The sequence below is a fragment of the Lampris incognitus genome, chromosome 17 (genome assembly GCF_029633865.1).
Source record: "Lampris incognitus isolate fLamInc1 chromosome 17, fLamInc1.hap2, whole genome shotgun sequence".
Classification (NCBI taxonomy): domain Eukaryota; kingdom Metazoa; phylum Chordata; class Actinopteri; order Lampriformes; family Lampridae; genus Lampris; species Lampris incognitus.
Window position 1 is genome coordinate 7,868,391 of NC_079227.1, and position 21,567 is coordinate 7,889,957.

A 21,567-nucleotide genomic window follows, 5' to 3' on the forward strand; every position below is an offset into this window, starting at 1 on the left:
CTTCTTAATAACTCTGTGACCGTGTGGACATTAAAGCAGCTGTCAGGGGTGCTACGCCAAGGTCAATTGCGCCCCCCCCCCCCAATTTTTTAGCAGCAGCCGCCACTGAGAAGAGGTGTCGTACGTCACATTTGGCTTATAATGTGTGTTGTTATGCGGTGCCGTTTGTAAACTTGAATAGGAACATTTTCACAGGCCTTTTTTTCCGCAGATTTAGATATCTGGTAGTGTAAATAAACCCTTTCTTTGGAAAGATTTCATTTATAAATCTAACCCTTGAGAGAAGACATGTAGATATTTGTTTTAAATATTAAATCTGTTTTACAAAATAAACATTTAGCAAAGATTACATGTTTACATTATATCTAAATGTTTTATACAAATACTTCGTTGCAAATTAAATCTACTACTACTTTCGGCTGCTCCCGTTAGGGGGCGCCACAGTGGGTCATCCGTTTCCATTTCTTCCTGTCCCCTGCGTCTTCCTCTGTCACACCAGCCACCTGCATGTCCTCCCTCACCACATCCATAAACCTCCTCTTTGGCCTTCCTCTTCTCCTCTTCCCTGGCAGCTCCATATTCAGCATCCTTCTCCCAATATACCCAGCATCTCTCCTCCACACATGTCCAAACCATCTCCATCTTGCCTCTCTTGCTTTGTCTCCAAACCGTCCGACCTGAGCTGTCCCTCTAATATACTCGTTCCTAATCCTGTCCTTCTTCATCACTCCCAGTGAAAATCTTATCATCTTCATCTCTGTCACCTCCTCCTGTCTTCTCATCAGTGCCACTGTCTCCAAACCATATAACATAGCTGGTCTCACAACCATCTTCTAAACCTTCCCTTTAACTCTTGCTGGTACCCTTCTGTCACACATCACTCCTGGCACTCTTCTCCACCCACTCCACCCTGCCTGCACTCTCTTCTCCACCTCTCTACTGCACTCCCTGTTACGTTAGCCAAGGGGGCCAACGTGTCTACTTATCCATGCACGTCGCACTACCCCCCTCCTCCGGGTAAGCGCGCTCCCTCACGCCTCTGGGCGCGCACGCGCTTCCGATGACCTCACGGTTTCACCGTCCCACTTCTGACACCAACGCAGCGATCTCAGGGGGGCAGTCCGGGAACCGTCGCCACAGCCGGGACGCGAACCCGAGTCTCCCGCACCACGGGCGACTACGTTAACCAGTCGACTAAAGCAGTGGTTCTCCACCTTTTTGGGGTCCTGGACCCCCTGCGTATTTTTGATCTACCCTGAGGACCCCTCCACCTGATCTTGGGGGAGGGGGGTTGCAATTTGATAGAAACAGTAGAAACTGCATTTTAAATTGCATTATAGCATTTATTCACTCTTTGGGGCAAAAATAAGAGCTTTCAGTTGTAACTTAGATATAGTTAACAAAACAGAATTCTTATGCAGTAACTTTCAGATATATGTAACAAAACAGAATATGTATTCAGTAACTTTCAGATATATGTAACAAAACAGAATATGTATTCAGTAACTTTCAGATATATGTAACTAAACAGAATATGTATTCAGTAACTTTCAGATACATGTAACAAAACAGAATATGTATTCAGTAACTTTCAGATATATGTAACAACACAGAATATGTATTCAGTAACTTTCAGATATATGTAACTAAACAGAATATGTATTCAGTAACTTTCAGATATATGTAACAAAACAGAATATGTATTCAGTAACTTTCAGATATATGTAACAAAACAGAATATGTACTCAGTAACTTTCAGATATATGTAACAAAACAGAATATGTATTCAGTGACTTTCAGATATATGTAACAAAACAGAATTTTTATGCACTCTGCACGAACAAAAACAAACATAAGTATGAAATCTCAATGGACATTGTATAGTTAAGTCTTAGTTTTGTCTGTAGAGGCAGATGGTGTGTGTGTGCTTTCAAAGCGAAGCATCCTCACTGTTTGTGTGCCACTTGGGTGTGGTGTGGTGAAAAGTTCACGTGCGGTGAGGTGTGCTGTGTAACCGGTAGTGAGACACTTGTACTTGTCTGCCGCTCATGAGTTTCGGTAACCTGGGTTGAATAGTGGCAACAGCTGTAATGATACCTCTCTCTTGAAGTCTGTTTCTCTGTTTGGTCTTTATGTGTGTCAGAGCTGAGAAAGTGACCTCACACAAGTATGTAGACCCGAATGGCTCCAACTGGTAGAGAGCCTCTTTTGCAAGCTCTGGGTAGTCCTTCTCCACACAGCACCAAAACTGTGTTAGTGATGTCTCTGAAAACTTCAGTCTGAAGCCACTGTCTGAAGACAGGTCGATGAGGCTCTCGTGGAGTGCTGTATCCATGCTGCTGGGCATGAATGGCCTGCGTATCCAGTCATGTCTAGTACACATGTCCTCAATGTCTGGGAAGTAGGCTTGAAACTCAGCTGACAGTTTGGCCGGGTGCATTTTTTACAGTTTTCAAAATGTTCTGCTTCATGTTCTGTTTCATGTCAGCCATCCAAGAGTTAAGCTGAGGGAAATTACTGACATCCCCCTTTCCACACCGTCTCAACCGGAGGTCAGTTTTCCCCATGAATGCTGAAACTTTATCAGACATCTGAAGAACAGTTTGATCGTCCCCTTGCAAGCTCGTGTTCAACTCATTCAGACGGCCAAAACCATCAGCAAGGTAAAGCCAGGTGAGCCAGCCAGGTCTGGTCTTCAAGTTTAGCAGCCAGAGGATGTCCATGCTCCGAGAGGAAATGACTCAGTTCCCATAGTCTCTGTAGTGTTTTCCCCCTTGATAGCCAACATACGTCTGTATGTGGCAGCAGCTGATGATGGCCACCGCCTGTTTCGTCGCACAGCTTGCGGAACAGTCTCGCGTTGAGAGGTCGCGATTTAATGACGTAATCACTTTCACAGCGTCAGTCAAAACACTGTTTTGTGGAGTTAGAAAACAACGAGACACGAGACGTGAGAGTAGACGTAGTCGAGGTAGTTTACCAGCTCCAACTTTGCATGTCATACGTTCGACAACGACACTGAACTGCTGTGAACCGGAAGCGGAAGTGCATGATCTGACCCCTCGCCTCTTCCCTTAAAGGTACACCGTCCTCTTAGGTGAATGTCTCTCGATATATAGATGTGGGTCACCACAGTTTATTGTTTATAACATTAGCTTAACTTCAAGCGCTAACCTGAATCTTGCAAGTTACTGAGTTTTCCCCCACAACGCCTTCCTGGCAGATGTTTCACAATAAAATCATTATTAAGAAATGAATGGTGTACGCCCACTGAAACACTAGGGGGCTCATAATTTGGAAACGGATGCAGAGCGTGTTAAGTTGGTATTAACAGCGTCATGCAGTAACTTTTAACAATGTAAACGGGAGCGAGATCTCTTATTAAAATACAACAGATTACACTTGTGAACCAGATGTAATTAGAGAAAAAAAGTCCTGTTACCCTTTATAGTTTAGGTAGATAAAGGTCTCGGTCACATTTGAGTAAAATAATCCTATTTCTATAAATGTCATAGGATCTTTTTTTTAAAAGAGATTTTATTTTCACGGACCCCTTGCAATTACACCGCGGACCACTAGGGGTCCACGGACCCCCGGTTGAGAAACACTGGACTAAAGGTCCCCCCCCCCCCCCCCCCGTTAGCCGAGGGCTAGCGAGCCTATTCATCCGGGTGATCGTTACATTATGTACAACTTGAAGCTTTTCACCTGCTTGCTGGTAGGTGCAGGTGAAAGTTTGTCGACAGTTCGGTGCATCTCGCAAATAGCTGAAGACTGAACGTCTAATTCCAGTTCTCAGATCCCCCCACCGGCTTCCGCTGAATCAGTCAATTGGTTTTTAAAACAGTGCTTATTGTTTATGAATCGCTCAGTGGTTCAGAGCCGAAATAAATCACTGACTTGCTTTTAGCCTATGAACCTTTCAGACCTCTCGGGTCACCTGAGGTAGTCCCCCAGGGTGAAAACCAAACATGGCGAGGCAGCGTTCAGCCATTACGCAGCTCACAACTGCAAGGGACAGGCTGAAAAGATCAGATTTGCCCCAAGCGGGAGCTCATTTAAATCCGGGTTAAAAACGTTCAAGTTCACCCCTGCATTTCACTAAATAATCACTTTCTTTATTAACTCTCTCTGATTGTGTAAGCGGTTATTTTCTTGCCCCGTGCGGGATTCGATACGGGGTGTACTGCACCACAAGGCGACGTCACTAACCGCTCGGCTGAAGAGACAGACCCGTTAGCTAGGGGCTTTAATTTGTTGTTTAATTCTTTCTTATTATTCTAATATTCTTCTCGTCATTAATCTTTTTTTTTTACCTCGTTCTGTATGTAACCAGGTTAAAATTAATGTTTTTATTTTATTTTGTTTGAGTATGAAATATCACCAAATCATGTCTGTGTGTTGTTATTTGTGTTTACTACATTTTATTTTATGTCATTATTTACTTTTATGTATGTTTTACAACGACCGTCATATACTTGTACTGTTGCTTTAAGAGAGAGGTCTTGTGGGTACACGGAAGTGGGAACGCGGGAGAGGCCATTTTTGTTTTGTGGGAGGAGTCTCAAGCAGCGATCGAGCCGAGCCACGCGTGTTTCTTACCGTAGCACAGTTTTGCTGGTTGAGGAGAACGTAACTTTGAGTATCCCTGTAAGAAGATACTGCAAGCTGTGGGATAAAATACTTGTTTATCCTTTCTTACATCGGAGTCCCGTGGACGGTTTCTCCTTCTAACGCACACGAGTGAAGTCTGGGCAGTGGTTGAGCTTCGACCCCCACGTCCGTAAGAAACACCACTCCCGCTGGAGGACTGGACATTTGTCGAAGGGTTTGAAACCAAAATAAATGGCAAGGTGGGCCAAATAGAGTCCTGTGTGTCCCCCCTCCTTCCTTGATCATGATGATGATGATGAGAGACTGAGGGCCCCCCCCCAACAACACCTGGGGCCCCACCCAACTAGAACACAACGCAGAGCTAACGATGAGAGTGACGGGCGTGCAGCAGGCTGACCAGCATAGAACACCATAGGACTGCCCCCGTTACATGTATCTCTTATTTTAATGTCTCTTCATGCCCCTTTTACGTTAGGCACTTTGTATTGCCACGTGCTATAGAAATAAACTTGCCTTGTGATTTTTGTCGTCCACAGATCGACTCTGATGACGTCATCACGCGAGACGAGCAGATCTACATTCTGTTCGGAGCTCGGACCAAATGCGAGAGGAGCATCCTCACACAGATGGTGGAAGGTGTGAGCTCTCATTTGTCCGTCCACACCAGCCAAAGGTTTATTTGTCACATGCCTCAAGATTCGACATTGCTTTATTTGTCTCTGTGGAAATGTGTCTTGGACATAAAGGCTGCCACATAAGAATACATAAGAATGCATACATTGTTAGTGCAGTATTTGTGCATTATTAGTGCAGTATTTGTGCATTATTAGTGCAGTATTTGTGCATTATTAGTGCAGTAATAGACATAAAGTGCATAGCACAGTGCAGACAAAAAGTGGATTCAAATATGTGCAACACAGCCGCTCGTTTCACACAGTCTTTATGTCCTGAGTTTAGGAGATTCGACGACAGAGGGATCAAAGAGGTTTTATACCTGTTCAGGTATCTTTTCCTGTATTTGATTGCAACCCTGTAGAGGCTACCCGATGGGAGCAGTTCGTATTCTGAATACACGACATGCGAGGGGTCAGCAGTCATTTCCCTAGCTTGTTTCTCAAAGGGCATTTGGAGGCAGGGATGCTCCCCCACCCCCCGCCACTTTCACTGCTGTGTGGACCGGTGTTTGTTTGTGATTTGAACTTAACTGATACGCTACGACTAGACCGAGCTGAAATTCTGTAACGTAAAATATTCTCTGTCACAGCATGATAAAGTAACACCATTACTCTCCGTCCGACCCCAAACACCCCGAATCTGTGCAAAAAATAGAGATACTGTTGGATCCCAGTACACACAGTATTCACATAGACATGCCAAGGCAGATTACAGTCAGTATGTACACCCAAGTATTTGTAAGCATGAACCCGGGTAATACGAGCGTTACGGTTCAGTAGTGGAGAACATCCCCCAGATGTCCTGGATCAAAAGTTATTTCTGCTGTTTTCTCAGTGTTTACAATGAGATGATGGTCATCACGCCATTGCACAAACTTTTCAACCTCTAAAGTCAGAAAGGACAGTGTCCGTATCCGTAAGTCCCAAGAGGGCAGTGTCATCAGAAAGCTTGACAACAAAAGTGTTGGGATGAATGCTCGTGCAATCATTTGTATATAAACAGAATGGCAGAACTCACACGTCCTTGAGGAATGCCTGCGTTGATGGCTTTAGACTCAGATAAGGTCTGCTTCACTTGGACCTGCTGGGTCTTGTTGGTCAAAAAGGAGTGAACACACCTGATGATATATGAGTTAACAGACATCTGTCTGAGCTTACTGAGAAGGATGTGTGGCTGCAGGGGTATTAAAAGCAGAGCTGAAGTCTACGTACAAGCACAATGAGCAGTGAAATGCTTATTGGCAAACTCTGAAATTGTGCAACAAAAAGAAGCAGAAGTAGAACACAAGTCGATAGGATTAAAAGTACGCAGCTAGGCCACATACACAACAAAGATAACAAGTTAAAAACATTTTTTTGTTTTTTTTACTCATCTGGCTGGTCCTGCGACTTATATTCCAAAGCGGTTTACACAATGTAATTTTGTCAGACGTATAGGGTTAGTGGTTAGTCCATAGGGTTAGTGGTTGTGTCAGGAAGGGCATCGGACTTAAGATTTTGCCAAATCATTATCCGGATTGACAAGACCGCCATCGGTTTTGTGCCCTCACAGAGTACCGGTGGAAACAATCAAATCCGCTGTGGTGACAGGAATAAGCCCAAAGAAGAAGAATTTTGTCAGATGAATGCGCTGCATTTCAATTAAAGCCACTAGATGGCACTGTTTACGCTTGTGACTAATTTGGAAATACTACACCACTCATAGTACTTGAATGAGAGCAGAATGGACATTGAACTGGTGGCCGTGGTCATTCAAGTAGTTCAAAAGAAAACGGTGTTAGTTGTTGTGGTACCAACACAACGTCAGTGGGGCCATAAATGTTCATACTACTCCACTGCTCATTTGGTCGTCAGTACAAAACCTCACTTCAGTGAGTCCACGACTTGCCGCAAGTCCGTTTATACAGAAGTTAGCCCGCTACAACAGTCACAGTTATTTACAATGGCAGTGGTTCAAATCAAGATGGCCGCCGCTCTGACCATCCTGCTATGTTGATTTGAATGGGAATGTCCGTTCTACTCATTCATTCAATTACTATGGTGCCACCATGTAAATGCGACTTATACACCGAAGTGACACACACTCACACACACACACACACACACACACACACACACACACACATATATATATATGTATATATATTTCCTCACAACAACGCGTTGTTGGTTTTTTTTTTTGTTGCTGAGTGCGACTTATACACCGGTGCGACTAGAAGTCCGAGAAATATACCAAAACAAATGTGCGGATCACAAAATCATATGTGCAGATAGTCTGTACGAAGGAATATTTCTTGTTAATGTATGCTCAGGGTAAGCTATTGATACTATTTGGTGTTGAGTGCCCTTGTGACTGTGGAGGCATCCGCAGCGGCTGAAACCGTCCGTTATTGGGATGATTGGGATCCATAATAATCCTTCTGGCCCTGGTCCTGCACTGCCTGGAGGGTATAAATCCTGTAGGGGGGGTGAGTATGGACCTGGTGGTAATAAGAATAATAACTTTATTTATATAGCACTTTTCTAAAGCAATGTTACAAAGTGCTTTACAAAGAATTAAAACCAGACAAGGCAAAAATAAGAATAAGACCAAATAAGTAAGAGTAAAGGTAAAAACAGCATGAATAAATAAAAACATTTGTAAAAGCGTTCACAAAAAGTAAATTTTTAAGACGAGCTTTAAAAGAAGCTAGAGACTTGGTTAGTCTTAGTTCGACAGGATGAGGGGGCCATAGTGTGGGGGCTCTAACAGCGAAAGCCCCATCACCCTTTGTAACAAACCGAGACCTGGGAATAACCAGCAGGGCTCCATCTGCAGATCTCGAGAGGGCATTTACCACAAATGCATGTGGGAGCAAGACTGTTTAAGGCCTTAAAAGTGAGCAGTAAAATTTCAAAATCAATCGAAATATAACAAGGAGCAAGTTTAGGCAGGCGAACACAGGAGTGATACGGTCATGCCTCTTGGTCTCGGTAATGAGCCGTGCAGAGCTGTTTTGTACCAGCTGCAGACGGTAGGGGGAGCCCTTGCTGATGCCACAGTAAAGCGCGTTGCAGCAGTCAAGCCGAGAACAGATAAAAGCATGTGCAAGTTTTTGCAGATCTGCAATTGATAAAAATGATCTAATTTTGGAGATTGCCTTGAGCTGGAGAAAGCAAAGCATGACTGAACAACACATTTGATTTGATTAGCATCGGATATTACCCCAACAGTCCTAGCAGCCTGTTTGAGACTACCTGACAGGCCACCGAGATTAGTACCAAAAGGCCTGATGGAATTTGGGGGACTGAACAGAATGACCAGGTATGCTAAGCCGACCAACCGTACTACTCTCTGCAGGGCTTTTTTTGTCTTGAGAGGTGCAGTTCCCATACCAGGCAGTGACGCACCCTCCCAGGATGCTCTCAATGGCACCAGAGTGAACCGTTTTCCAGATCCGTGGGGAGAAACTGAACTTCTTCAGTTGCCTGGGGTGATGAAGACCCTGCCTCGACTTTATCACCAGTGTCAGTGTCCACGTTAGGTCCTCGGTGACGTGAACACCAAGGTAACCGGAAGCCACTCACCCTCTCTACTGGTTGATTGAGAGAGGGATGCTGCATTCCCGGATCGGCAGAGGGGGTGGAGCAGCGACCGAGAAGGCTCGGAAGAGTGGGGGGAATTGGCCAAATACAATGGGGGAGAAAACCCTCCAACAAAACCCATACAATTATATAATAATAATAATGTAAACTACCAATAAGACACGTTAGTCCCTAGCTAACGGGTCTGACCCTTTAGCCGAGCGGTTAGTGATGTCGCCTTGTGGTGCAGTACACCCCGTATCGAATCCCGCACCGGGCAAGAAAATAACCGCTTACATTGGTGGCAGCGGTGGGATCCGGAAGTGTGCAGATCCTCCGAAGTTTCTTCGGAGCGCGGGAATAACAAAGCGCGAGGGCGCGCTTCCGGGGAGGGTGACGACTGTAAACTACTAATAAGACCCGTTAGCCCCTAGCTAACTGGTCTGACCCTTTAGCCGAGCGGTTAGTGATGTCGCCTTGTGGTGCGGTACACCCCGTATCGAATCCCGCACCGGGCAAGAAAATAACCGGTTACAATAATACCAATAATAGTTAATCAGTACATATTATCACTAAAAGTTAGTCCTAACCCAGTATCCTGCTTAGTAGAAGAGATAGTAATTGTCAGAAGAACGTTTCCTTTATTTCACTGCAGTCTGATGAAACCAAGTAATGGTAAGCAGTCTGCAGACAGATCACTGTCTGTTATTGCAGCGATATGATGAGTTTCAGGTGGGGTTCATGGCATTAGCGCCCCTCGTGACTGAACCAAACCATTGGTTTAGCAAAAAGAAAAAGAAAAAGAAAGAAGTGAGTTATAATAATTTAGTCATCTATTTTGCCGTATGATCATAAGCTTCTCTACCATCCATATGACTTTAGATCCTCAAATGAGCTGCTGTTTGCTTTGCAGCTGCGTATGGAAATATGAGATCAGAAATAGATTCATTGAGGATCAGACACGGGCCCCTTCCAATATCCTGTTGACAGTCGTCATTGTGATTTTAAGTTGCTGATATGGGCTCGGGACAAAGCGTGGACATTTGTCACGTTGGGCAGGAAATAAACACAAATGAGGGTCTTTCTTGATAAGGACGCCACTGGTCCAGTGGCAGGACACCTGACTGGAACCAACAGATCACAAACGACGCAGTAATTTCAAGCTTAACAAGTGGTAAAAGGAAACCAAGAGATGAGGTTGGAAAATGTATTGTAACGTGCATGGATAAGTAGACACGCCGGCCGCGACCCTTTAGTCTAGCGGTTAGCGATGTCTCCCGCGGTGCGGGCGATACGGGTTCGCGTCCCGGCCGCGGCAGTTCCTGTTGTTTCCCCCCGAATTCGCTACAGTATTTTCTAACTTTGTCCTCCTAGAAAAAATCACAGTCACCAAGCATATTTATTGTTTATTGACTGGGTGCTGCCCAGTATAACCAGTTTTTTGTTTTTTTTTCAGAGCAAGTGGGGGTCCAGTACCTTGCTCAAATATCCCACAATGATTGCTGTAAATGAGAGATGATTTTCCTCATTCACTTTTACTAAGAATTTTACACACGCACACAGACGTGTCCTGTAATGGTTTATCTTGTACCGCCGCTAGGAAGCACTGCTGTGTAACGAAATGTGTGTTCTACGTTAATACAATAAGAAGAAGAGAATGTAAGATGGCGGCTACGCATGTGACGTTGAACGCTTATCGAGCTCAGTAAACCTTTTCTTAACATTACCTGCTGCCGTTATTGAGATCTACGACGATACCACAACACACACACACACACACACACACACACACGGTGTAAGGATAAAATAAGTTATGACTTTCAGAAATAGGAATAAATCGCAACAGGTGCGCTGTAAAAACCAATTTTGCCCATTAGTATGGAAATTTTGTGTTAACTCGATATTTTGTGTTTATGTCGTCTCAACTAATGAAAAGCTCCCAATTTTTGAAAAATTACTCAATTGAAATTAAGAATGGCGGTCAAGAGGACGTACAGCTACTTCTGTCATTGGCTGTTTATTGAATACGTAAGCACGTTGAACGTGCTTCGCCGGCAAACCCGTTGCTGCTGCCCGCCATTTTCTCTGAATACGCTCTTGTCCCTCTTCAGGTCGTGTAAATCTGGCGCCATTTTCTCTGAGTACGCTGTTGTTCCTCTTCAGGTCGTGTAAATCTGGCGCCATTTTCTCTGAGTACGCTGTTGTTCCTCTTCAGGTCGTGTAAATCTGGCGCCATTTTCTCCGAGTACGCTGTTGTTTCTCTTAAGGTCGTGTAAGTCTGGCGCCATTTTCTCTGAGTACGCTGTTGTTTCTCTTCAGGTCGTGTAAATCTGGCGCCATTTTCTCTGAGTACACTCTTGATTCTCTTCAGGTCGCGTAAATCTGGCGCCATTTTCTCTGAGTACACTCTTGTTTCTGTTCAGGTCGCGTAAATCTGGCGCCATTTTCTCTGTCGTTCACTTGCACACGCTGGCTGTGCAAAAATGAAGTTTTCGTTTGAATGTTTCCAGACGGCGAGTGCCTCCCGGAGTGGGACGGGATCATCTGCTGGCCACCGGGCCAAGCCAGCCAGCTGGTGTCAGTACTCTGTCCCGATTACGTCTACGACTTCAACCACCAAGGTGAGACCCATATCCTTCCCTCAACGCCCACCTTCTTGTTTCTCCTCTCTGAGTCTACCGACCTCCCAATAATCAGTAACCTAAATGTCTTTGTCACAGCCTGAGACAATGCATGCAGAAGTTCATCTTATATATATATGTAAAAACTATGTATAGTATTTTGAGCCTTCTGTGACGCTCCTCTTTCCTTCCATGGCCCAGGCCACGCTTACCGCCTCTGTGACGCCTCCGGGAACTGGGAACAGGTTCCCAGTAGAAACCGCACCTGGGCCAACTACACCGAGTGTACGACCTACCTGACCTCTGATCACAGGAGGAAGGAGGAGGTGGGAGCGTGTGTGTGTGTGTGTGTGTGTGTGTGTGTGTGTGTGTGGATCGCTATAGATATATATTGTCTCAACGAGGCAATTTGTCTTACAGCATAGTAATATACAGAGTAGCGTTTTATATATATATATATATATATATATATTAAATGGCGGCACGGTGGTGCAGTGGTTAGCGCGGTCGCCTCACAGCAAGAAGGTCCTGGGTTCGAGTCCCAGGGTAATCCAACCTTGGGGGTCGTCTCGGTTCACCCTCTGTGGAGTTTGTATGTTCTTCCCGTGTCTGCGTGGGCTCTGGTTTCCTCCCACAGTCCAAAGACATGTAGGTCAGGTGAATCGGCCGTACTAAATTGTCCCTAGGTGTGTGTGTGTGTATATATATATGTGTGTCGGCCCTGTGATGGCCTGGCGGCCTGTCCAGGGTGTCTCCTCGCCTGCCGCCCAGTGACTGCTGGGATAGGCTCCAGTATCCCCGTGACTCTGAGCAGGATAAGTGGTTTGGGTAATGGATGAATGAATGAGTATATGTATTGTGTGTGCGTGAGCGCATGTTTTTGAAAAAGTTTGTTTACTGTATTCATATTCAACAGAATTATGAAAGATGTCGAATAATCCCAAGGTTTACTGTACATTAAATAATATGAAATTTCTCCAGGTACCAACACACATATCTCAATTTAGTAACATACGTATAGCATCAATATGTCTGTATTCTGTTTCAGTCACACTTTGATTGAAAACAGTGTCTGTTTCGAAGTGTGGCTTGTCCAGCATGCAGGCCGTGAACACCAGAGGTGTGGACTCGAGTCACGACTTGGTCTCTAGTCACATGACTCGGCTTCTAGTCACACGACTCGGCCTCTAATCAGACTCAACTCACAAATTTGGAGACTTTAGATTTGACTTGACAAAAACTGATAAAGACGTTGCAACTCGGCTTTGGCTTTAACACCAGTAACCCGTTGTGCATGCATCAAGACACCGATGACTCTTGACTTGACTTGGACTTGGAACATTTTGACTGGGAAGACTTGAGACCTTCTCCAGGCCCAAAGATAAAATGCTTTTGAAAAGCGTGGCGCCGTTCAACTCAGAGATCCTTTTTGAATCAATCTGTAATCCGTACAAAATTTAAAAAGCATTAATGATTTGTGTAAATTTAGTAATATTAACTATTGCTCTGTTGTTACAATTTGAAAATGTTATTAAATTTGATGACGACCACATAATGACTTGTTTAGGACTTGGGACTTGAGTGCCAAGACTTGAGACCTACTTGTGACGTGGAAAACAATGACTTAGCCCCACTTCTGGACACACACACACACACACACACACACACACACACACACACAACACAACACAACACAACACAACACAACACAACACACAACACAACACAACACAACACAACACAACACAACACAACACAACACAGAGGGCGTCTTTCTAAACATGTTATTGGTCTCAGAAGGTGTTCAAGCGGCTCCACCTCATCTACACTGTGGGTTACTCGGTGTCTCTGGTGTCTCTGCTGGTGGCCGTCTCCATTCTCTGTTACTTCAAGTAAGAAAACTCTCAGTGTCTCTTTCAGATTGTAAATGAAGGGAAGGTGTGACGGAGAGGGCAGGGTGGAGCACCATGCAGGGTGGGTTGGGAATATGCTCGAGTCACTGGGGCGCCCCATAGTGAAACGTTAATGTCTGAGAATGACACCTCACTGACGGACAGACACGTGACCGCAGAACTGAGAGACTTGAATACACGAGTATCGCACGTTTGATATCTGATAAGGATAACTTTGATCGTTTACCAAGGTAAATATTGACATTAACCAACCTTAAGGATTTCAAAAGACAGACGTTATGTTCACCTGTATACATCAGGGGATCAGAAATGTGAACCATGGGAAAGGTCCCTCTCCTTTCTGATCTGGTAAATGTTGCCCCCCCCCCCCCAAGATCTCTCTCTCACACACACACTCGTTTTAGGGTCTTACCAGGGTGGTTGTCTGACTTCTTGTGATCGACACATGGAAGTTTGGGGCGTCTGAAGTTTTCTGGGGCATTCGCTACGTTCCATACTGAAATCAACAGTAGTTTTCCTCAACACGGGGATTGCAGGATCGAATCCCCGTGTTTACCTCCGGCTTGGTCGGGCATCCCTACAGGCACAATTGGCCGTGTCTGCGGGTGGGAAGCCGGATATGGGTATGTGTCCTGGTTGCTGCACTAGCGCCTCCTCTGGTCGGTCGGGGCGCCTCTTCTGGGGGGAATAGCGTGATCCTCCCACGCGCTACGCACCCCTGGTGAAACTCCTCACTGTCAGGTGAAAAGCGGCTGGTGACTCCACGTGTATTGGAGGAGGCATGTGGTAGTTTGCAGCCCTCCCCGGATCGGCAGAGGGGGGTGGAGCAGCGACCGGGACAGCTCGGTAGGGTAATTGGCCAGATACAATTGGGGAGAGAGAAAAAAACAAGTTTTCCTGTACCACAGGAAGTTCACATGTACATAAAGGGACACATGGAGAGAGTTTGGTGTGATGCCAGATACAGTTCCAGGTATTTGTAGCTTGTTTTAAGTGTATGTTAGTGACGAGGCAATGTCATCAGGCTATTTGAATTCGTCTTCATTACCTCTGGTTAATCGCTACCTTCTTTCTGTCTTTCTCTCTGACTTGCACGCACAGACGACTTCACTGCACACGCAATTACATCCACATTCACCTTTTCACCTCCTTCATGTGCCGGGCCGTCAGCATTTTTGTGAAGGACGCCGTCCTCTACATCATGTCGGACGATCACAGACTCGAGCTCTTGGCACAGAAGTCCAACATGGTAAAGATATTTAACATTTCTGTTGTATTTGTCTGTGTTCTTATTTTGGTTTGGGGAAAAAAGTTCTAAGGAATTGTGTCATAGGACATCTTTTCCGGTCCATGGTGGAGGATGTGTATTCCACCTTTAGCTGTGAGAAGTCGTTTAATTGTGTACAAGTAATCTAAACATACATCACTTTCCTGTCCCCAGGTTGGCTGTAAAGTGACTGTCACTCTCTTCCTGTACTTTGTGGCGACCAATCACTACTGGATCCTGGTGGAGGGGCTGTACCTGCACAGCCTCATCTTCATGGCCTTCTTATCGGATAAGAGCTACCTGTGGGCTCTCACCGTCATCGGCTGGGGTGAGACAGTCTCCCTCAAACCCTCCTCTGGCCCCTCTTAGGCAGTCTAAGACATGGTTTCATGTAATACGTTTTATACAGCCCCTTTTCTCGAGCTTACGTTTTGATGTCCCTGTGGTGGCGCAGTGGTTGGTGCAGTCGCCTCACAGTAAGAAGGTCCTGGGTTCGAGCCCAAGGGGTAGTCCGACCTTGGGGGTCGTCCTCTGCGTGGAGTTTGCATGTTCTCCTCGTGTCTGCATGGGTTTCCTCGGGGGGCTCCGGTTTCCTCTCACAGTTCAAAGACATGTAGGTCAGGTGAATCAGCCATACTAAATTGTCCCTAGGTATGACTGTGTGAATGTGTGTGTGTTGGCCCTGTGATGGCCTGATGGCCTGTCCAGGGTGTCTCCCTGCATGCCGCCCAATGACTGCTGGGATAGGCTCCCGTATCCCCGTGACCCTGAGAACAGGATAAGCGGCTTGAATAATGGATGGATGCATATCCATATTGTATTTCAATTGTGTCGGGGGTTTTTTTGCCAAACACTGCTGCTTTTGTCCACAAAGTCAACAAAAATCCAAAACTCAGAGCAGCCGTAAAAGTTAGTTCAGGGTTTTGTTTGTTTTTTTTGGGGGGGGGGTATTTATTTATTTGTTTTTTTTTGTTTTTTTTTTTACAAAATGGGTCTTATTTTGATAGTTACTGCCATCGTGCATAACTGTGATATCACTTCACTCGCCATCTTCATTTTGGAGATTTTGGACATGTGACCACCACTAGACAGCTTTCCGTTGATGTCTCATAGGCTGACACTATGAGGGCTGCAAGTAACAAAACTTACTTGATAAGAATGGAAGTGATGGACTTACACCCCTCATAACACAAGCCTCAAAGCTGTCCTTTCAACCACAACAACGGTAACTACTACCACTACTTTCGGCTGCTCCCATTAGGGGTGGCCGCGGCAGATCATCCGTTTCCATTTCTTCCTGACCTCTGACCTTAGTGCGTGAGTTAGACTACATGCTTTCCCATGATCTATGACTTCTCGATTGCGCTGGCTAGGTAGTTTATCAGTGGTTAACTACTGCCCACGGTACATATAGGGTGCAAGTCAAACCAGGAAGGAGCTCAGCCATTGATAATATCGAGCACTTTGGGTAATAACTTTTCACTTGCATCTTCGTTTTCACCTCCAAATATGTAGTTTAGATAACTGGGTTGAAATGCACCTTGTTTTTTTTTTTTTTTTATAAATTTATTTCTGATTTTTCCCTTTTTTTTCTCCCAATTTAGTGGCCAATCGATCCCTATTTTAATTCAAACACCCACCCTCGCACTGTATGCGCTCGCCAACTGCATCTCTCCGGCCGGCAGTCTCGAAGGAGACCGCCTCGCCACTTTCGTGACAAGGCGACTCCAAGCCGAACCACTGTTTTTCCGACACACACAGAGACGCATTCATGTGACGAACACAAGCCGACTCCGCCCCCCTCCCGAAGACAGCGTTGCCAATGATCGCTGCTTCGTCGAGTCCGGCCATAGTCGGATCTGACGAGACCGGGGCGCGAACCCCAGTCCCCAGTGGGCAACTGCATCGACACAGAGCCGATGCTTAGACCGCTACGCCACCGCGGACCGGAAATGCACCTTGTTAAAACATGTCTGACACTTGTGTTCAGGATGCCCTATAGTCTGCATGGTGGTCCCGTATCCAAAAATCTCAACTGTGAAGCCAGTGAGCAAATAGCCATGGTGACAAAAACTACAAAAATAATATCCAGCCGGTAAGAAAATCTTGTAAAGACTAGATGTCAGTTGAAATGCTTCATTTATCCAGACAAAACCACACCTTCATACCAGTGGGCGCTGGAAGCTGCCCAGTATCACCAGTCTTCTGTTGTCATCAGGCAGGCAGCTTCCCTGGGGAAGCTGAGCGTTACGTGCTTTGCTCAAAGACTCTTCATAAGTAGTTTTCTGACGAAGCGAAGGAAGAGCTCTTTACTCTCTCTACAGACTGTCACACCAGTGACGTTTCAGCTGAAAAGCCCAAATCCTCTAATGCCCCAATATACTCCATCTGCCCTCACACACCTTACGCAAGCGCACCAAAATCAGTTCTGTTTTTTTTTTTCCAGGGGTACCAGCCGTGTTCGTGTCCATCTGGGTCAGCGCACGAGCTTCCCTGGCAGACACACAGTAAGTCATACTATGCAGTGTTTCACCATCTGCTTTTTACAGGATCAGCCATCATCACCCACAGCCATCATCACCAACAACCAGATGCTGCACATGTGAACTGATGGCTGACCTTTGGGCTTTTGAACAACTTCTTGCACTTTCACTTTAACCCGTTAAAAGCTCAGTGATAATACGCTGTTCCTGTCTCGTTAAACACATCAGTCGTATAAGTCGTCCTTGTTTCAGCGGAACAGTATTGAGCTTCCGGCGTTATTAACCCCTCCAAACACTGGCCCATTCAGACTTACGCTAGATGTCTCACAAGGCGGGGCGAGAAGAGGTTTGTTCGAAACGTGTCCTGGTCGCTGCATTAGCGCCTCCTGTGGTCGGTCGGGGTGACTGTTCAGGGGGGGAGGGGGAACTGGGGGGGAATATTCTCCCACACACTGTGTCCCCCTGGCGAAACCCCTCACTGTCAGGTGAAAAGAAGCGGCTGGTGACTCCACATGTATCGAAGGAGCCATGTGGTAGTCTGCAGCCCTCCCCGGATCGGCAGAGGGAGTGGAGCAGAGACCGGGATGGCTCAGAGAGTGGGGTAATTGGCAAAGTGCAATGGGGGGGGGGGGGGCAGACAGGCCCAAAAACGGTGGCAAAAGTGAAATTAAGAAAAAACAGGTGGAGTACATTACCGAACAGCGTGCAGGCAGAAGAGGATGGCGAGACACGGAGTAATACAAAGAGACGAGCTGACAGACACGCTGCAATGACCGGGGTTAAACAGACAGGTATGATAAAGATGATGGGAGACAGGTTTGCAGGAGAAAACAGGAGGCGGAGTTCAGGACATGCTGGACAAAAAACGTGCAGGGAGACAGAAAAGGGAGAACGACTCGTGAAGGACAGGCAGGAGTTGGGATGCCTTTAGTTTAGGTAGGCAGGACAGAAGGAGATTAGAGGCCGATATTTCAGTTAGTCAACAGGCAAGGTTTAATCACGAGCGACAGGCGAGAGGAGGATGAAGAGCTGTTCCTCATATACTGACCAAAGTGGGCTTTCTGTCGGCCCTTCAATTTTCTCTCGATAACTCCTCTGACAGCTTTATGACTCACCTTAAAGATCTGGTTTCCCTCTCACCCCGACTTTCCGCTGAACCCGGTGACTCCGGCTTTGTTTGAGCAAAGCGAATGAGGTGCATGGAAGAGATGTAACGGGAAATACCTGGGGGGGGGGGGTCACAGGGGTGAAAGCACTTAGATTAGATTGAACTTCAGCACTAGCACTTGGGTCTATTCAAAGTTCAAAGTCTTTGTTGGTCACGTGTGCAAAATAACATGGAGTCATTCTGAACAGTGAAGTCGTCGATGAAAAGTAAGGCAGTAACGAAGACGAAAAATTATTTACAAAGGTCGGTAATTTGCAGGGTTTACAAGGCTAAGAAGGTGTGTCCTATTGTCAGTGCAAAGTGCAGTACAGTGCAGCATGCACACAGACACTGTTAAATGCACTCTTCCTCTCGGTCTGCAGATGCTGGGACATCAGTGCGGGGAATCTGAAGTGGATCTACCAGGTCCCCATCCTGGCAGCCATTGTTGTAAGGACATGATGAAGGGTGAAGCATGAAGGATGTAAGGATGTTTTACCGGAGTTGATAATGACGCCGTGTTCCCCACAGGTCAACTTCTTCTTCTTCTTGAATATAATCCGGGTTCTGGCCTCCAAACTGTGGGAGACAAACACCGGCAAACTGGACCCCCGACAGCAATACAGGTAACTGGTCATGTCCCAGTTAAAAGCGGTCATGCAGCCAGTCAAGCCAAGCTCGTGTTTATCGGCCACGTGTTTAAAACCGATGAAAAGTTTCTTTGCAACGCCCCCCCCACCCCACCCCACAGTAAGTAACGGCAATGACAGCAGTGAAGCATCCCAGTCAATAACACAACACACAACAACATAACACACAACACAAAGACAATGGACTGGCGGTCTATCCCGTTGCCTACCAACACAGGGATCGCTGGATCGAATCCCCCGTGTTGCCGCTGGCTTGGTTGGGCGTCCTACAGACACAATTGGCTGTGTCTGCAGGTGGGATGTGGGTATGTGTCCTGGTCACTGCACTGGCGCCTCCTCTGGTCAGCTGAGGCGCCTGTTCGGGGGGGGGGGAATAGCGTGATCCTCCCATACGCTACGTCCCCCTGGTGAAACTCTTCACTGTCAGGTGAAAAGAAGTGGCTGGCGACTCCACATGTATCGGAGGAGGCATGTGGTAGTCTGCAGCCCTCCCCGGACTGGCAGAGGGGGAGAGTCAGCGACTGGGAGAGTGAGGTAATTGGCCAGAAACAAATGGGGAGAAAAAGGGGGAGAAATAAAAAAAAAAATAGCAAGAAGAGGTGTAGAGATGTGCGTCAGCCGTGCATCTAGAATTGGATGAGACGGCAAAAATGCTTTCTGCTGCCACTTTTTTCTTCCTTTAAATTAAGCCTGTTGTTTTGAACAAATGAATGTTCTTGTGTGCAGGAAGCTGCTGAAGTCCACCTTGGTGCTGATGCCTCTGTTTGGGGTTCACTACATGGTCTTCATGGCTCTGCCTTACACAGAGGTCAACGGGCTCATCTGGCAGGTCCAGATGCACTACGAGCTGTTCTTCAACTCCTTCCAGGTCTCTCTCTCTCTCTCTCTCTCTCTCTCTCTCTCTCTCTCTCTCTCTCTCTCTCTCTGTCTCTCTGTCTCTCACACACACACACATTCAGGAAGGTACAGATGCACTATGAGCAAGGCTCAGCGTTTTCGGTTTTTTACCCATTTTCACCAAAAAATAACCCAGATTTTTAAACTGATTTTCACCCGGATTTTACGTTTCCACGGATCCAAAAGTTGTTCCTGTTCGTGTGAGGTTACGTAACAGTGCCCTCTCGTGGCGAAATTCGGACATGCTGGGTGGCTTTGAAAAATAAAAACCGAAAACGCTGCGAGATATTCTTCAATTATTTCCAGGTCAGATATATACATAACACTTGCCGGATCACATGTGCAGTTGCGACCTGCCGCTAGCTTGTGATTGATTGTTTTTAATGGCGATGCTGTAAAACAAATCGCTTCAATGAGGACATTAAAATCTATATCCATCTATACAGTGATATCTGAACATCCATGTGCCAACATATCCAGACAAATGAACTCGTCACTGGCGAATGTCGTTTCTGATTCTCTTGTTTCCCCTCCAGGGTTTTGTCGTTGCGTTTATCTACTGCTTCTGTAACGGAGAGGTAATCGCTCCTCCATCTCACACATCTCCCATCTCTCTGCGGGAGGGGGCAAGCCTTTGACTCCGCCCATCTCCTCTTTTTCCAGGTGCAGGCAGAGGTGAAGAAGGCATGGCTTAGGCGGAGCTTAACCCTGGACCTCAAGCAGAAAGTGCGGATGACCAGCAGCGGGGGCGGAGGCAGCTGTTACTACGGCGGCATGATGTCACACACCACCACGCACAGCATCAGTCTGTCTGCTGCCAACCCCAGAGGCCTACCCCTCACCGGAGGGGCCGGAGGTCACGGTACCGGGGTCCCGGCAGGTGGAGGAGGGGCCAGGCAGTCGCGTCTAAACTCCACCCACCCTCTGAACAGCCTGCCGGGATACATCCCCTCTGACACCCAGACCTCTGCTCCCCAGCAGGAGCCGGTGGCCAGGAGGCTCGGCGGGGCAGTAGTACCCGAGACAGGAGCGTTCACCAGGCGCCACAGGGCCAGCGAGGAGAGCACAGGAGGAGCGGGGTCACCACCCAGAACCCCGGAAGGAGCCGAGCTGAGCGGAGCCTTGTCTCTGAAGGAGCTGGAGACCATTTTATGAACGTTAAAGGCTACAGCCCCGACGACAGGCCCATTTTTCTTCTGTTTACTGACACCTGTGGTGATACTGCGTGACCACGCCAGATGCGGTCGTTTGGAAGTTGTGCTGTAAATACGCGTCTCGTTGCAGCAGAAGCACCTCGGGGTCGTTTTTGTGTACACACCTCAAAACTAAAGCCGTTTCAATAAAACGCCGAACAGCACCAGTCTACCCTGACGCTGGCATTCAGTCATCGATAACCAGACGTTTCTAGATGATCTCTGTTGCTGTGGGAGGTTAAATTACCCCACAGGAAGGATAGGAAATTAAAACATTTATTAAAAAGCCCAAAAAAAAAAGGTTTTTGTGCCCCTTAACGTGTTCTATTTTCTCATTTAGCAGACACTTTTATCCAACATGAGGGGGGTCGAGGATGTCTGCGCCCTAAAAGTAGCTGTCATTCGAGAAAGGCCTAAAAGCCGTCCTGTCCCAGGCTCACCTCAGTCTCTTGAGCGGTGATGTGATGATACTCGTTCGTTGTGTTGTGTCGCTATCGGGTTTCTCATGACTTCCGCTGTTGTGAGTTGGTTGAGGTGTCTTGTA

General features: G+C 46.5%; 1 protein-coding gene across 1 annotated transcript in view; it reads left to right on the plus strand.

Annotated features, from left to right (window-relative positions):
• pth3r (parathyroid hormone 3 receptor) overlaps positions 1-20,985 on the plus strand; it is a 29,130-nt gene extending 8,145 nt beyond the window's left edge. Inside the window, exons 2-13 of the mRNA XM_056297606.1 lie at positions 5,151-5,250; positions 11,363-11,473; positions 11,675-11,799; positions 13,271-13,365; positions 14,488-14,635; positions 14,828-14,981; positions 17,100-17,160; positions 18,667-18,733; positions 18,815-18,909; positions 19,660-19,801; positions 20,367-20,408; positions 20,494-20,985. Of these exons, the coding sequence (XP_056153581.1) occupies positions 5,151-5,250; positions 11,363-11,473; positions 11,675-11,799; positions 13,271-13,365; positions 14,488-14,635; positions 14,828-14,981; positions 17,100-17,160; positions 18,667-18,733; positions 18,815-18,909; positions 19,660-19,801; positions 20,367-20,408; positions 20,494-20,985 (1,632 nt within the window). The remainder of the gene's footprint in view (positions 1-5,150; positions 5,251-11,362; positions 11,474-11,674; positions 11,800-13,270; positions 13,366-14,487; positions 14,636-14,827; positions 14,982-17,099; positions 17,161-18,666; positions 18,734-18,814; positions 18,910-19,659; positions 19,802-20,366; positions 20,409-20,493) is intronic.
• The last annotated feature ends 582 nt before the right edge of the window (positions 20,986-21,567 follow it).